Raw genomic sequence first — 15,455 nt, 5'->3', positions numbered from 1 at the left:
GCGGCCGCGCCATCTGAAGAATTAGAGAAAAAACAAGCAGAAGTTGTCTATGAAGACCATAAGGTGCACCCAACGTCCGCTGCCGGGAAAGCGGTTACGGACATTGCCGCACCTGAACAGAACCCCGTAAAGAAAACTGAAACTGGACACTGCCAGGTGCCCTCAGTGGCAGCCACGGTAGAGAAACAAGAGTGTGCAGCCGGCGTCGCTGCCGCAACAAAAGACCGATCGACTGAAACTGAAGAAGGTGAAGAGAGGGACATGGATACGACCACAGTGCACCCAAAACGCAAGCGCAGTACCAGAAAGAAGAAAATCAAAACATCAGCGACATCAACATCATCGGAATCTTCCGCCGACGCGCCGTTGACGAAGCGTGCGTTTCTGAAAAACCCTCCACCAATAAGCGAGAGCAGCTCTGACACTGAAACAGAAATGCCGAGCCAACCTCCCTGTCACATTTGCAACACAACGAATTGTGATTGCTACTCGGACATCTCGGACATCTATGACGGCGATTCCGCAGCGGAGTCACCTTCCGCTTCTCCCACTGCTCATGACACCGCTCCCTCCTCATGAGGTGGTCGCGCATTCCCCCCCTTCCTTTCTTTAGCTACATCCTGGCCTTTTCCTTCGTTCTCGCAACGCTAAACATTCGCGGCTTTACTAAAGCTGCGAAACAAGCTGAAAAAATAGACATAGCTCGCGCCAAAAAGATCGACATCCTCGCACTTCAAGAAACTTATATTCACCGGCCAGAACATATTGAAAATTTTGACCTCCGTTTCAGCACAAAATCCTGTTGGAGTTTCGGAATTGCGCTCATCTTCCTAAGAGACGCCAGCCTGTCAGTCCTACGCCATGATCGGGACAACGCAGGACGATTTGTCTCGATTAACCTTAACAATGGCATGCGCATCATTAATGTATATGCCCCATGCCGTTTTGGTCAGCGAGAATTTTTTGAGGGGCTAGAAGAGAGATTTATTGGCCCAGTCAAAATAGTGTTATTGGGCGATTTTAACTGCGTCCTCTTCAAGGAAGCCCGCTGCTCTCTTCAGGGTACACCACGGCGGCTTACACGAGACCACAATGGCGCACAGGCCTTGCGTGATCTGGTGGAGGAGTTAGACTTTACCGATGCTTGGCGCGCACTTCAACCTGGTCGCGCCGGCATGACCTGGTCTGGTCGGGGTCTCGAAAGCCGTATTGACCGCTTCTATGTCTCTCCTAGCGTAGCTGGTTCCCTGCACTCTGTTTGGGTATTCCACAATGCCCTAAGTGATCACAGGCTGCTTATCACGCGCTTGTGTGCGGCTTATATTACTCCACAAGAAAAGGGTTGCTGGAAATTAAACACGCGACTTCTGGATGACGACCGTGTCCAGCAGGAAGTCTTCAAAGGTATAAAGCGTTACGTCTCCCCTAACATGGATGCAGAAAGCTAGGATAATATGAAAACCTCCATCAAGATTTGCCTCCAAGAGTGGGGGAAGAAAATGGCGCGGGAAGAGAGAGAAGAAATCCGAATAGTCTCGGATGCCATCATCGCGCTATCGGCCCCATTTTCTCAGGGACCAAGCATCCCCGCGACGTTGGCCACCCTGCGTAAGGAGCGCCATCGGCTTCTAAATCGGCGCTGGGACAGACTTCGCGCAACAGCACGCGCTGAACGATGGGAAACCGAGGCATGGTGTTCGCGTCATCTGCTATGCCGTCGCCTTGCCAGAAAGAACGAAACCCTCTCTGCAGTCGAAGATTCACTCACCGGCCATATTGTTACAAACCCTGGGCAGGTATTGAGTTTAGCACGTGATTTCTACGTCGAACTTTATGCTGCTGAGCCCTGCACCCCCACATCGTTCCAGCTGGAGGCAGCAACTGACGCACCTAACCTGGACGACACTAGGCTGTCGTCTGAAGAGCTACACACAGCCCTAAAACAGATGAAGCCAAACAGAAGCCCTGGTATGGACGGACTCCCGCCAGCCTTTTACATAAAGTTTTGGCCGTCGCTAGAGACCGGTTTCACCAACTTGGCAAACGATGCCCTAGAGCGAGGGGAACTAACTCCAAGTATGAACGAAGGCCTCATCACACTCCTGTGCAAGAACACCTCCAGGAGCAGCGACCTTAAAGCTTGGAGGCTAATAACCCTTCTAAATACGGACTACAAGGCAATTGCCAAATGTCTCTCCTTACGCCTGACGCCTGCTCTATCGTCAATAGTAGGCCCGCACCAGGCTTGCTGTGTCCCAGGCTGCTCGGTAGAACTCCATGGCATGGCTCTGAGAGACCTTATGACATGGATGGAATCGCGCAGCCTCAATGGCTTTATTTGCTCCCTGGACCAAGAGAAGGCGTTCGACCGCCTGAGTCACGAGTACCTGTTTAGGACATTCGAGCTCGCACGCATTCCCGTACTATACATAAATGTGTGCAAGGCGCTTTATGCCACACCATAAGCAGCAGTCATTGTACAGGGGCGCATCTCATTTCCCTTCCCCGTGGAAAGAGGTGTCCGACAAGGTTGCCCCCTCTCCCCGTTGCTCTATGTCATAGCGATTGAACCCCTCCTGCAAAAGATTGTTAGAGATGGAGGCATCCGCAAAACTTTATTACCAGCAGGCCCTCCCTGCACTCCAGTGTTCGCCTACGCGGATGACGTTTCTGTGGTGGTGCCAGGCACAACATCATTGAAGAGAGTACTTGAATTAACTGCGGAGTACTGCCAAGCGAGTGGGGCTCGCCTCAATCACAAGAAGTTCACTGTTATGGCCTTGAACACGACCCCCTCCCCTACCACTATCCAATCGATCTCTGTTACTCGCGAGACACGATTCCTCGGATATTTCTTCGATTCGGCTAGACCAGCGCCTAGAAATTGGAAAAGGGCTGAAGAGCAACTAAGCATCAAAACCCACAATCTTGGTGCTCTAAAATGTCCCCTGATCGCGCAGGCCGCCATCATCAAGACAATGCTGATTTCTACCCTCAGCTTTGTGGCCAGCATTCTTGACATCCCCCAGCAAGAAAAAACAGCTCCAGAAACATATATACCGCTTTTTGTGGCACGCAGCCCCCGATAAGGTAAAGCGAGCCATTGTCTGCCTGCCCAGATTCAAAGGTGGCCTGGGGTTGCCCGATCTGGATATTCTAGCAAGGGCTCTGCACATCAAATGGACATTCAGAGCCGTCAAATGCGACATGCCGCTAAGAAAAACGATGGCTTTGTACTATATGCCGACACGGCTGCGAACATTCACTGAGAAGGCCCTACACCACAACACCCCGCATGCACGGTCATCCCTACCATTTTACCGAACCGCAGCCACAGACTTAGAGTACCTGAAAGAAGACTCGTCTGACATTGACCCACGAACCATGCACCTGAAAGATATTATCAATATAATCACCCCTCCGCTTCCTGCCCGCCTATCAAGCTACATGCTATGTGCAGAAAGGCCCAGTTGGCAGTACATAACCGCCCATTTCCTTGTTGCACGCGAGCCTGCCTGATGTAGAAGTTCAAGAGAGGCATCTTTCCAATCAGAAGGCATGCCTTCGTTCCTGCGACGTCAGGAATGATTAACCTGTGTCCCTTCTGCTTGGCCCGAGAGACAGCGGAGCACATCTTTCTTGACTGCCTAATTCCCGCCGCACTCCTAGAGCGTCCGAGAGATAGGTTCAGTCTCCCCGGGATCCCATGCCCCACCGTGCGCTACTTCAACCCGCATCCAAAGGAAGGGCGCAAGCAGTTTGTCTTCCCACTGGCAGAGGTCAACTATCAGGCGTGGTTGGCCCGCTGCAAAGCGGCCTACTCGAACAAGACTCAAAGCCTCCGTGAAGTGAAGGCAAAAATCAGAAAATAACTATAGTTACACCTAGAGAGAGAGAGAGAGACGCCACTTCGTGGGCAAGAAGTGTTTTGAAGAATGGGGACACCCCATGGTTATCTTCAAAGAAGAAAACGGAAAACTAGAAGTGAGATATTAGAAGACTTGCTCGCGTCAAGCTTTCACCCACCGGGGTGGTGCGGACATCGTGCATATGCACTGCGACCCCGCTCCGGTGGGAACAGGCCGGATTGCATGAGCCCCTTGGCTGGGAAAAGCCCGCTCCCCGAAACAATAAACCGTCCAAACCTTATAGTGCGGGAGGCCTTGCCTGGGGTAGCCGTAGGATGATGATGGTCGCCGGTTGAGGTCTGTACCCTCACCGAAGGATCGCACCTTCCTTCCATCTGACAAGGCAAGCTGGTTGTGGTGCTTGTGGTTATCCTTATGGTTATGCAGTGATTCACTCTGGCCACGGCATACGGTTCAACTATTGTTTATTACGGGGTGTTACCTGGTTATTCTATGTACAACTAGTAGCGAGGTAAGGAGTGGCGCGGCTGCAACGATATACTTGGTTGTGGGTGAAGTGAAGGCAGAATGTACAACTGCCGCTCCGGCACCGGCTGCAACGGCATTCTTTACGCCAGCAGAAATGAAAGCATCCCTGGAGACTGCCTTGGTTCCACCTGCCGCTAGGCCACCTCCTATAGTATGGGACGTTGCACCCCCGGTGGTAGGTGCGGTAGGAGTGGGAGTTAGGTTGGCGGGGCGAGTTGGGGGCCCTGTTTTTGCGGCAGATGGAATGGCGTCACTCCGGCTGTAGCGCTCCCTCACAGATGGAGCGGAAGTTAGGCCGCGGTTGGTAATAGTAGTAGTACAAGACTTTATTGGGCTAGAGGCGCAACACTTAGGCGCCTCAATAGTCTGCTGGACGAGCAGGTGCTGTTCTTCTTCACCCTCAGCACCAAGCCAGTCTACCCAGGTCCAGATAGTATGGGAGGAGGTGGGAAAGAATACCGATTACAATGCAACCGGACATGAAAATAGGCAGTGTGAAAGGTTGGCATAAGAGGAAGGGCAGTTGGGCATGATGGATCGCGACGGAATTTGTAGAGATATAGCCGTGCAGGGGTTGTGTGTTCAACTGCATTTGCCGAAGGATATGAGCCTCCCGAACAGAAAGATTAGGATGAGGGTCGGGGTAGAGCTTGCGGTCTAAGCGAGCAGTATTGTAGTATTCGCTGATGGTGGCGCGAAGAGACACTCTCGACCCGCCCTCCAAGGATCTTGGCCAGAGGATGAACAGAGACCGGTTACGAGTTTTACGGGCGAGCTGGTTCGCCAGCTCATTGCCTTCAATCTCCGAGTGTCCAAGGATCCATCGGAGGAAGACGGGGCAGAGCTGCAGCGCAACAAGTGCAACCTCGAGCTCCGTCCGCCTCGCTAGTTGACGGCGCGAGTAGGGGTCCCTGTTTTTGCGGCAGATGAGATGACGTCACTCCGGCTGTAGCACTGCCTCACGCACCTGCGCACCTGCTGGCCCGAGATCTCTACCACCGGGCAGCGGTAGAACAGCCCGAATGCAAGGGAATTAAAGATTGCGCTATCACATACAATGAGATCACAGAATCTTACAAATTAGATCGAAAAGTATACCCTCCCCCAGATCGGTCTCTCACTAACAATGAAGCACGCATCTGGAGGCGATTACAAGCCGATAACTACATCTGCCCTGCCTGGTTTTTTTTAACACAGACCGGGGAGGAAGAAGATTCTAAATGTAAAAATTGCGGACAAAAAGGCACGCTAGATCATATAATATGGCAATGCGCCGATTCCCCAGGCGCCGGCATTAACATTGATAGTAGAGAAGCCTGGGAGGTTTGGCTGCGGAGCGGAGATCCCACCGTTCAGCGGCACGCGACCCGCCTGGCGGCTGATGCCGTGAAGAGTGCTTGTAACCTCACCTGACCTCAGCCTGCGGGGCCCTCCTGACCCGCTACCCGGCCTGCGTGCCGGGGGCGGGAGATGAAGGGCTCCTTTTCGGTGGAAATAAAGTTTTCATTCATTCATTCATTCATTCCCTCACGGAGGGAGCGAGAGTTAGGCCGCGTTTGGTAGCTACTGCCTCGCGAGTTGACGGCGCGAGTTGGGCCCCCTGCTTTTGCCCATCTGTGCTTGGCGGCGCGCCAAAGGTCACGCTAAAGGTCAATGGTAGATACCACCTCGCTACGCGACGGGCTGAAAAGTGAAAGTAGTATTGCTTGCGCAATAAAAGCCTGCAATAGACCCGCCCCTGGGTTTAATTATAACAAGCAGCCGCGACAGATTCAATGCGAACGCCAGGCGGCCGAAAGCAGCGTCCGAGGTGCCGGGGGCACCTGTCGTGACAACACGGCCTCCGTGGAAGGGCCTTAGTTAAGAGGGTGTTGGTTGGACACGTGATTTATTTTTATTTATTTATAGAAAGGGAAAGGCGCGGTACTGTCTCACTTGTTTTCTGTGGACACCTCAACCGCGCCGTAAGGGAAGGGAGGAAGGTGGGAGTGAAAGTGGAAAGAGAGAAAGAGGAGCCGTAGTGGAGGGCTACGCAGTACTTTCGACCGCCTGGGGATCTTTAACGGGCGCTGACATCGCACAGCACACGACGCCTCCTCGTTTCGCCTCCATCGCGTCCACCTCCGCTGTCGCATGCTGACAGAAGAGAAAATAGAGAAGAAAAAGAAGAGGGAGAGAAAACGCGCGCCGCCACAACAGTCGTTGTTCACCAACAGAGCGGTGGCAGGTGCAAACACAGCCTACAACAGATAAAAATTCGGTTGTAGGCTAGCCCCCGCCGTAAGCAGCGGTGACCGACCTGTCAGGGCGCCCTCAGGGGAACCCCTGTGGAGGGCTAAGATACTCGGCGGTATACGGGATTATTGTTGTTGCTTTTTGGCTGTGGGAAGAAGGAAAAAATGCGCGAGCGTGCTTGGCTCTGCAGCTGAGCCACCTCCGCTGCCTCGTGCGGACAGAAGGGTGGCTGTTGCTGGCCCTGATTCGGCTGGGACAGGTAGGTAACCGCCGCTAGCGGTGGGGGCTAGCTTGCCACTGAATTTTTATCCGTTGTAGGCCGTCATTGCACCCGCCACCACTTCGGTGGTGGTGGATGAAGGCTGTTGTTGCTGCGCGCGTCTTTCTCTCCCTCTTCTTTATTTCTTGTCTATTTTTTCTTTTGTCGGCAGGCGGCAGCGAAAGTGGCGCAGTTACAGGGTGAAGGGTGGCTGTTTCCTGTTTCTGTTTCATTTGCAGGTCTGGATGCTACCTTCTGATTTTAGGCACAAAACCGCATTCCCGAAGGTAAGCCTGGGCACCATAATTCCTTTCCAAATACCCCTCAAAATTTTATACCGGTTGTATCCCCCGAATATCCTATGCTTCATTATCCCGGCATTTCTTCGCCCTTTTGCCTTAAGTGATTGCTCATGCTTTTCAATGTATGCCAGTCCTTCGTTTGCCCATACCCAGAGATATTTTTATTCTGCTACTGTGGGTATTTCATGGCAATGTATTGTAAGACCCTGATCAGTTGAGCCGTTGAAAATCATCAGACCCGACTTAACTGCGCTGAAACTGAAGCCTAGAGCGTCCCCTTCGTCTCCGCAATACTTAACTAGAGTTTGCAATTCTTCCAGATTCTCAGCTAGCAGCACAATTTCGTCTGCATACATCAAACCGGGGAGGCGCTGGTCTACCTCCTTTCCGCCTAATCTATATGACAGGTTAAAACCTAGGTTACTTTCTTGTATCATCCGTTCCAGATTTATCATATAAAGCATGAACAGCAGCGCTGATAAAGCAAACTTCGTTTTAATCCTTTGCATACCTTGATAGCTTCACCACTTTAATCCCTTCCCGTGTAGTTTCTATTTTGTTATCCCGGTATACTTCCTATAGGAACTCTGTTATCTAATAACCAATACCTTCTCATTTTATTATGTTCCATAGGAGTTCCCTGTTTGCGTTGTCGTACGCCCCGTTTATGTCCAGGAAGGCCAAATACAAAGGTCAGTTTTCCACTCTCGATATTTCTATGCATTGGATAAGCACGAAGAGGCTATCATCTAAGCGTCTACCATTTCTAAAGCCGTTATGAAGTTCTCCGAGTATCTTGTTACTTTCTTCCTATGCTTGCATCTTTAATTTTACGCCTGCATGGCAAACCTGTATATAACAAATGTTATGGTAATCGGCCTGTAGGATTTTATGGGCATCCTTTCTCCTTTCCCTTTATAATTTAAAATTCAGTTTACTCTGGCGCCAGCTGTCCGGAATTTGCTTATTCGTTATGACTGTTTCCAAAGCTTTTAACATTTCCTTACTTCTTGGACCATGTTCATTAATCTGCTTGATCAGAATTCCATCTATTTCTGCAGATGTGTTTTTTTAATATTTCTTCTGCCTTTTTCCAGACTAGATTAGTCAGTTCTAAACTGTTTTCTGTTCTGCTATCTTTTGCAGCTTCCTGATTCACGCAGATTACCATGTCATCGCTCCTAAATGACTCGGCTATTACTGATGTGATGTAGTTGACTGCGTTGTCTCCGTTTACACAATATAGCTTGAGCTATGTATGGCAGTATATCGGATATAAAAGTTTGTCAAGAGCTGATGGCCACTCTTCGGCGAGTTATATACAACATAGAGTGTTTCCTATGTTATTCGGTGATGCAGAGAAAATGTAAAGAGAAACGTATGCTTGGATTGCGTTTTATCATTGCAATAACAAAATATCCAAACAAAAAATCTTCTCAGATGCTGCCGCAAGAAGCGAGATAGTGGCACCCGCTTAGCTTAGCTGCTTATCAGTGTTTAAAGCTGACTGCGAATCCTCTGCCGTTTCGACTAATCGCGTGCAGCGTGTGTTAATAGCGTTCTGAGTAATGTCGGGCTTCTTTTAACGGATATTTTGAAGTATCATCGGCACATTTGCGTACGGTATAGCTTGCGTGTCGCCAATGTAGACTTCGGTTTTTCTCCCTCTGGCCTTCTAAACCGGCGAACCGTAACAGGTGGAATAAGTTCGACGCGCCAGAACTTTGCTAAGGAATCCTCTTTGCACAACACCACATTGCACAACACCAACGCGTGCTCAGCGTTCGCTGTCGGAACGCAGCTGCTAACTACGGCGATGGGTCGAGAAAACAAGATAGGAGCGCTCACCAAATAAGATGCACGTGTGTGCTTATGCAGCATTTGTGGACCTCAAAGTCTCACTGCTAACTGTGGTGGCAAACTGACTCCGCGTCCCTCTTTAGAGGCATTTTTATTTTCAGCGCTGGTGAAGGATTCACTGAAAGCTGCATATGAATCCCTAGCATTGCTCGGACAGCATCTGTGCAGTCGTTGTAGATGACGGCATTTGTAGGCATTGTTCTCTCATCCACCATTTCTAGCAGGATAAGAAATGCGACTAGGTCGGGACCCCGTTCAGAGAAAAGTCTCAAGTGTATCACGGGAGACGAGTGCGTGACCATCACTACTCGCTGCGATGAAACAGCCCACTGCGGTGATTCATCGGACGAACAGAATTGCAACTCTAGCAGCAGCTGCTCTGAAGGCGAGTATAAATGTAGGAACAGCGGAGAGTGCGTTCCTGCCACGTAGCAGTGCGATGGTGAGCGTGACTGCTCGGACGGGTCTGATGAGCAAAACGGAAGCTGCCAGATGCACATTAAAGCCGCACTCTGCACCGCTGACATGTTCTCTTGCAAGGATTAGCCGGGATTGTAACTTGCGTTCCTTTCTTGCGGACATGCGACGGCACCCGCGATTGCCCGGACGGGTCAGACGGGGACAACTGTCCCTCCCAGGAGCCTTGTAAGGCACATTTCTTCACTGCATCTGGAAACTTTGGCTGTGCGACGGGGATAGAGACTGTCTGGACGGCTCGGACGAGCAAAACTGCACTACACCTTCGGGGAAGTCAATCTCGTGAGCCCTGCAAGTGTCACAAGTGCGACGACTGCCAATACACTTGATTTTCGTAGGCAGCCTGCGTCACTTCGTCATTTCGGTTTGTGGCCATCTATCGAATCGAATACGTTGAGAAATTTTTTTTTCTAATTTTATTTTGGCTTTCTGACAGCGTTATTTAAGAAATATGTGTTGAAGTCTGCAGGTAATACAGGTTTGAAGGTTAAAAAATTGTACGTTTGCTTACTCTCCATAGTTGCAGAGCACCAGTCCTTTCTTATGCGTGCCTAATTATAGAATTATCAAACAAATGCGGTTTGGACCCCGCTCGACATTATGAAAAGAAAAATGCCTTTACATCAAATGCTGTTTCTTCACCACGCATTCGAGAACTAATTCATTTTCTTTCTTCTGAGAACTTCCCACTGAGCGCGGAGTGTCTACGTTTACTTGATTTATCGCCAGTTTTATGACTTGGAGGAAGAAGACACAAAAGGATTCATGGAAATATAAATATTGCGCATAATGTTTTGTTTCTTGTGTTCACGCTTTTTTGCTTGGAATAATTTCGAGGTCGTATAGGAGCCTACAGGAAGTTTAAAGTTAGAAATCCGTCATGTTATCGGCATTCTTTGTTATGATACAGGGGATGTAGTCTCCCCCACATAGTGTTTTTAACGAGGTAAGGCGCAATGCTCTTGAAGTCATCTTTAATCAGCGAGAGCATTGAAGCTTTTGGGTGAAATACACGTTCTACATGACAAACTGGGAACTCGACCAATCATCATTCTGCTTACGCCTCGATTATTTTTCAACTTACAGATATTCTTTACCATAACGTTGCAAGGTACCTTATTACGTCATGATCCACCCTGCCTCCATATATGTGCATGTAAAAGCCAATTAAACAAGCCCTACCAACTTGCCTGAATGGCTTAAGCGTGGCGTGTTTCACGTGGAATCCAAGCGAGCATGTTAATTAGATTACTATCTTACCCTCCCTTTGCATATGAGCTGTCGAAATTGTGCCTTCTACCATAGTACATGGTCTACTGTCGTCAAACAACCCACCACCCCATTCAGTGGCCATCCAGGTCAGCAGATAAATAGGATGCCGGTCCCTTTCCACATTTACCACCCCGAAACTTCATTATCTTAATACAGGAGATTTTGATGCTATGGCTATAAATTATCAGCAGTGATTTTGTGTTCGTTAAAAGAGTTCTCTGTCAGAGAAAAGTGTCCATAGCTTGTCTCTTATCACGGCTAGTGTTCAATGTTCTGAAGAATGAGCTCAGGCAAGATCAAAATATCAGCGTCGGGCTCATTGACAAAGATTAAGATTTAGGACAGTCGGCAGTGATTAATGATATCAAAGAAAGAGTAAAAACAGGAGAACGGAGTAGTAAAGAAACACACGCGACAAGCGCCTAAATTGCGACTGCAAGAAGCCCAAAATGATGAGCGTCCGTATTCTAGAAACGCATGGCCACTATTCGGCATCGTATTGCGCTCTAAATCGCCTTTGGCTTTTGCGAAGAGTTCTGAATAGAGTTCATCGCAAAGCGCAACCTATCTCCTGGCTGTCGATATACACAAAGCCTTTGACAATGTTCGCCATGAGGTTATCCTAGAGGAACTCGCCATACGCTTTCCTAGTACTCGTGCCCAAATCTGGATCCGCAATATTTTAAAAGCTAGACCCATTCAGCTACTTGGCAAAGCTCCAGAATGGTTGCCCAAAGCCTATTACTTGGATAGGTGTGTACCTTAGGGCTCCATTCTCGGACCCATGTTGTTCAACTTGGCCATGACACGCGTCGCCGAAAATCTTGAACTCGGTACAAGAGAAAGATTTGCTATAGATGTCGATGACATTACCGTCTGGACTAAGGCAGCGGATTACGTAGATACATATTCTATGCAGACTCAACTTCAGGCAGCCCTTATTTGTCTTGAACATCCACTAACCAAACTTGGCCTCGAACTCTCACCACATAAAACAGAATTTATTAGTATTGACGGAAAACACAAAACCAACCCCAGCATGCAGATCCATCTTCACTCGGAGGCAACACCATCACCTCCTCAAATGGACAAATCTGCATTCTTGGCGAGCCCATCTCAAACCGCAACAGTCCCCAGAAATGGGTTCATCAGCTACAATGCCTTTGGCCAGCCCTGCTACATACTATTCGTCGCCTGTCCAACCGGCACGGCGGTGCGCGGCAGCATGCCTGCCGTGCGATGGCCCGAGCAGCGGCGGTCGCGAAAATCCTCTCTGCCACAGCCGTCCTCCAACTGTCGAAGACTAACTTCGCTAAGGTCGAACGCCTTCATCGCGTAACAATACTCACTATTACCAGTCTATCTATGCACACTCTTATAGCCGAACTTGAGCGTTTGGCCGCTCTTCCACCGCTAGCTACCATCGTTACCAAGTCACAGACGCGTCATCAAATACGTCTAGAGGACACTGTCCAAGAGCATCGCCTGTTGGCCTGGGATGAACAGCGTAACGACAAAACAGTAGCCCTATATGCATCTCTTCCTCTTTGGGAGATGCCAATAGTCACACGCCTCCATCGCCGATCTATAATCCGCGATTTTGTCATTCCCCGGGAGCTTCTCGCTGCCCATCACCGACAAGAGCGAATACCTAATACGACTGGCGTATACACCGACGCATCGATTACAAGCGAATTTGCATCTATGGGCTGGGTATGCGACGCCAACCCTTCCCTTTTAGGCGCTTATGCCTGCCACCTACCTCCAGGTCACCCACCGTGCTCCAGGTACCCCTCTTATGCTGAACTCCTCGCGATTTGCGGACCCTTGTCAGGCGCTCCTTGCACCGGACTGGTTCAACACGTATTCTTACTGATTCCTATGCAGCTTACAAAAAAAGCGCTACTCCGGGTTCACAGGATACAACTGCTACGGCCATACAGCGCCTCCTTAAACACCACGAACTCGCGACCAGAACTGTCGTTATTCAATAGACCCCAGGTCACTCGGACGAATCAGGGGCAATGCGGCGGCAGACGCCGCGGCTGCCTTAGCAGTTGGTATTCCCACATGTACTTCTCCACCCCCCTTGCTTCATCCTTACTCGACCTTGGGAGGGCAGCACGCCCCTTCTTCTGCCCTTATGCACTATACTCGGACCAGTCTTCGTAGCCTCAGTCAGCATCGCATGCAGGTGGCCACACCAGACCCACCTTTTACGCGAAAAACCCACCTCACCCGAAGTCAACGTCTTTTTGAATGAGCTGATCGCCCATGCGGTTTACACGCCACGTATTATGGCCCGCTGGCGTCAGTATACAGAGGAAATGATTACATGCCCCCACTGTTCGACTCTAACGCTCGGCGACATATCTCATCTACTCTGGAATTGCCCTGCTTTTTCTGCTGGTTGCTCCGAGATCGAACCCTACTGCCTGAACTACCGTTCCCTTCTAGAAACTGATGCTAACACACAGATGATATTTTCCAGGCATGGCTCGCTTAGTGCCCTGGTTAGAGCAATATGATTTAAGTGACGACCTAAACAATGAAGATTCTGGCTACTCCCCTTTACACCCCTCCATGGCCATGAGCCTTCCCATTCAATAAAGAACATTCAATCAATCAATCAGTCTTGTCTAGCGTTGCTGCCATCTGCAATGCAACACTGAACGCGCGCCAAGGAACGACTCGCGACGGGAGCGATGGTGTAGCATCCAACCGCACATTTGTCGGAATCCTGTCATCCAATCCTACAGTTGTACGCGCGCCCACGAACGCCACGCGACAGCCGCCGCAAAAGCGGGACACACTTTGTCCACGACAGTATGAGCCATTTAAGGCTTTCGCCTTAAAAATTAGTATCCGTCCTGGCATCGAACCTCCATCCCTAAGATCCCCAGCCGAGCGCTTTACCGCTGTGCCACGACGCTGGCTTTTTTTTTTCAGCATGGTATTTATTTTTTTTATTTTATTTATTTATTCAGATACCCTAAAGGCCCGCTGGGGGCATTGCATAGGGGGGGAACATAAGCCAGAATACAATTCATTGTTAAAGAAACAATCAATCAAACAAACGAACAAAAAAGAACAAACAGAGCAATGGAGATGGTGAAGTAGCACTCATATAACAACACACCCAGAGATAACATAGCATTATATCCTATAAACTGAGTTTAGTGCAATCGCGGGGAAAATTCATGCAAAAGAAAGAAGACAGCGGTAGGAAAAGAGACGGCAGAGTGGTCCAAAACATTTACCGTGAGTGTAATGATTCAAGGTAGGTTTTCAATGCTGACTCAAATAAAGATGATTCTGTTATCGTGGCGATTCTGGGTGGCAGTTCATTCCATTCTTTTATTGATAAGATTAATGGTGAGTATTTGTACTTTTCCGTCCGGGCAAAAATGGGTTTAACTTTATGGGCATGATCAACGCGATGTGACGTATGAGGGGCTGGAGAAATATGAGACCGGGTGGACGGGGTGCTATTATGATAAAGTGTATGAAAATACAATAAACGGGTGATTTTTCTGCGCACTGATAGGGATGGCATGTTGAGTGTTTCCTTCAGAGATGAAACGCTTTGACATCGTGAATAGGATGACAAGATGAATCGAGCAGCTTTATTTTGGACGGATTCAAGAATGTTAGTTAGGGTGATTTGATAAGGGTGCCAAATTATTGATGCATATTCCAGAGAAGGACGTACAAGGAAATTATAAGCCTCAAGTCTGGTGTCCCTGTCGGCGAGATATAAGCGACGCTTGAGATAGCCAAGTTTATTTTGTGCTTTAGACGTAATTTGCTCTATGTGGTCAGTCCATGTTAATGTAGAATTTAGGTAGACGCCAAGGTATTTAATCGAGGAGACCGAGTCTATAAAACCATTATTTATAGTGTAGATATTGGGAGAAGACTTAGAACATATGGAAAACTTTATATGTTTAGTCTTTTCTGCATTAATTTGAATCTGCCAGTTGCAGCACCATGCCGTTAGCTTGTCTAAGTCAGATTGCAAAGTAGTTGTGTCGTTAGGGCTGCTTATATCTCTGTAGATTATACAATCATCGGCAAAAAGCCGAACTGTAGAAGTAATATTATCAGTTATATCATTAATGTATATTAAGAATAAAAGCGGGCCTATTACCGAACCTTGAGGGACACCAGACCTGACTGGTGCTGGACTGGAAATAGTACTGTTCAGTTTAACGGCCTGAAGACGATTGGTGAGGAATGCTTCAAGCCATCTTATTGTCTTATTATCTAACTCCAGATTGCGTATTTTCATTAGTAATCGTTTGTGAGGTACACGGTCAAAAGCCTTTGAAAAATCGATAAAGGTGCCATCCACATAATGAATCAGATGCAATGAAGTGTGAATGTCTGTTACTAGTTCGTAAAGTTGAGTCTGGCATGAAAGCTTCGGACGGAAACCGTGCTGATTGTTTATCAGCAAATTGTTTTGGTTCAGGTGGGCCATAATGTGGGAGTAAAGAATGTGCTCGAGCAGTTTACAACTGATTGAAGTTAGCGAAATAGGCCGGTAGTTGCTGAAAAGTGTATTATCGCCAGATTTAGGTATTGGTAGAGCATAGGCTAATCTCCAGTCATCAGGTACACATTCAGAATCAACTGATTGTTGAAATATAA

The 15,455-nt window shown here is 48.7% G+C and overlaps 1 protein-coding gene across 1 annotated transcript in view; it reads left to right on the top strand.

The window, feature by feature from the left end:
• The window catches only part of LOC146181152 (uncharacterized), a 43,538-nt gene that overhangs the window by 1,350 nt on the left and 26,733 nt on the right, over positions 1-15,455 (top strand). The window contains exons 2-3 of the mRNA XM_084577855.1: positions 7,131-7,178; positions 7,827-7,885. Coding sequence (XP_084433981.1) covers positions 7,131-7,178; positions 7,827-7,885 — 107 coding nt within the window. The remainder of the gene's footprint in view (positions 1-7,130; positions 7,179-7,826; positions 7,886-15,455) is intronic.

Source organism: Amblyomma maculatum, chromosome 8 (genome assembly GCF_055883805.1).
Source record: "Amblyomma maculatum isolate TAMU_Amacu chromosome 8, ASM5588380v1, whole genome shotgun sequence".
NCBI classification, from domain to species: Eukaryota; Metazoa; Arthropoda; class Arachnida; order Ixodida; family Ixodidae; genus Amblyomma; species Amblyomma maculatum.
This window is presented reverse-complemented; position numbering and strand designations above follow the sequence as displayed.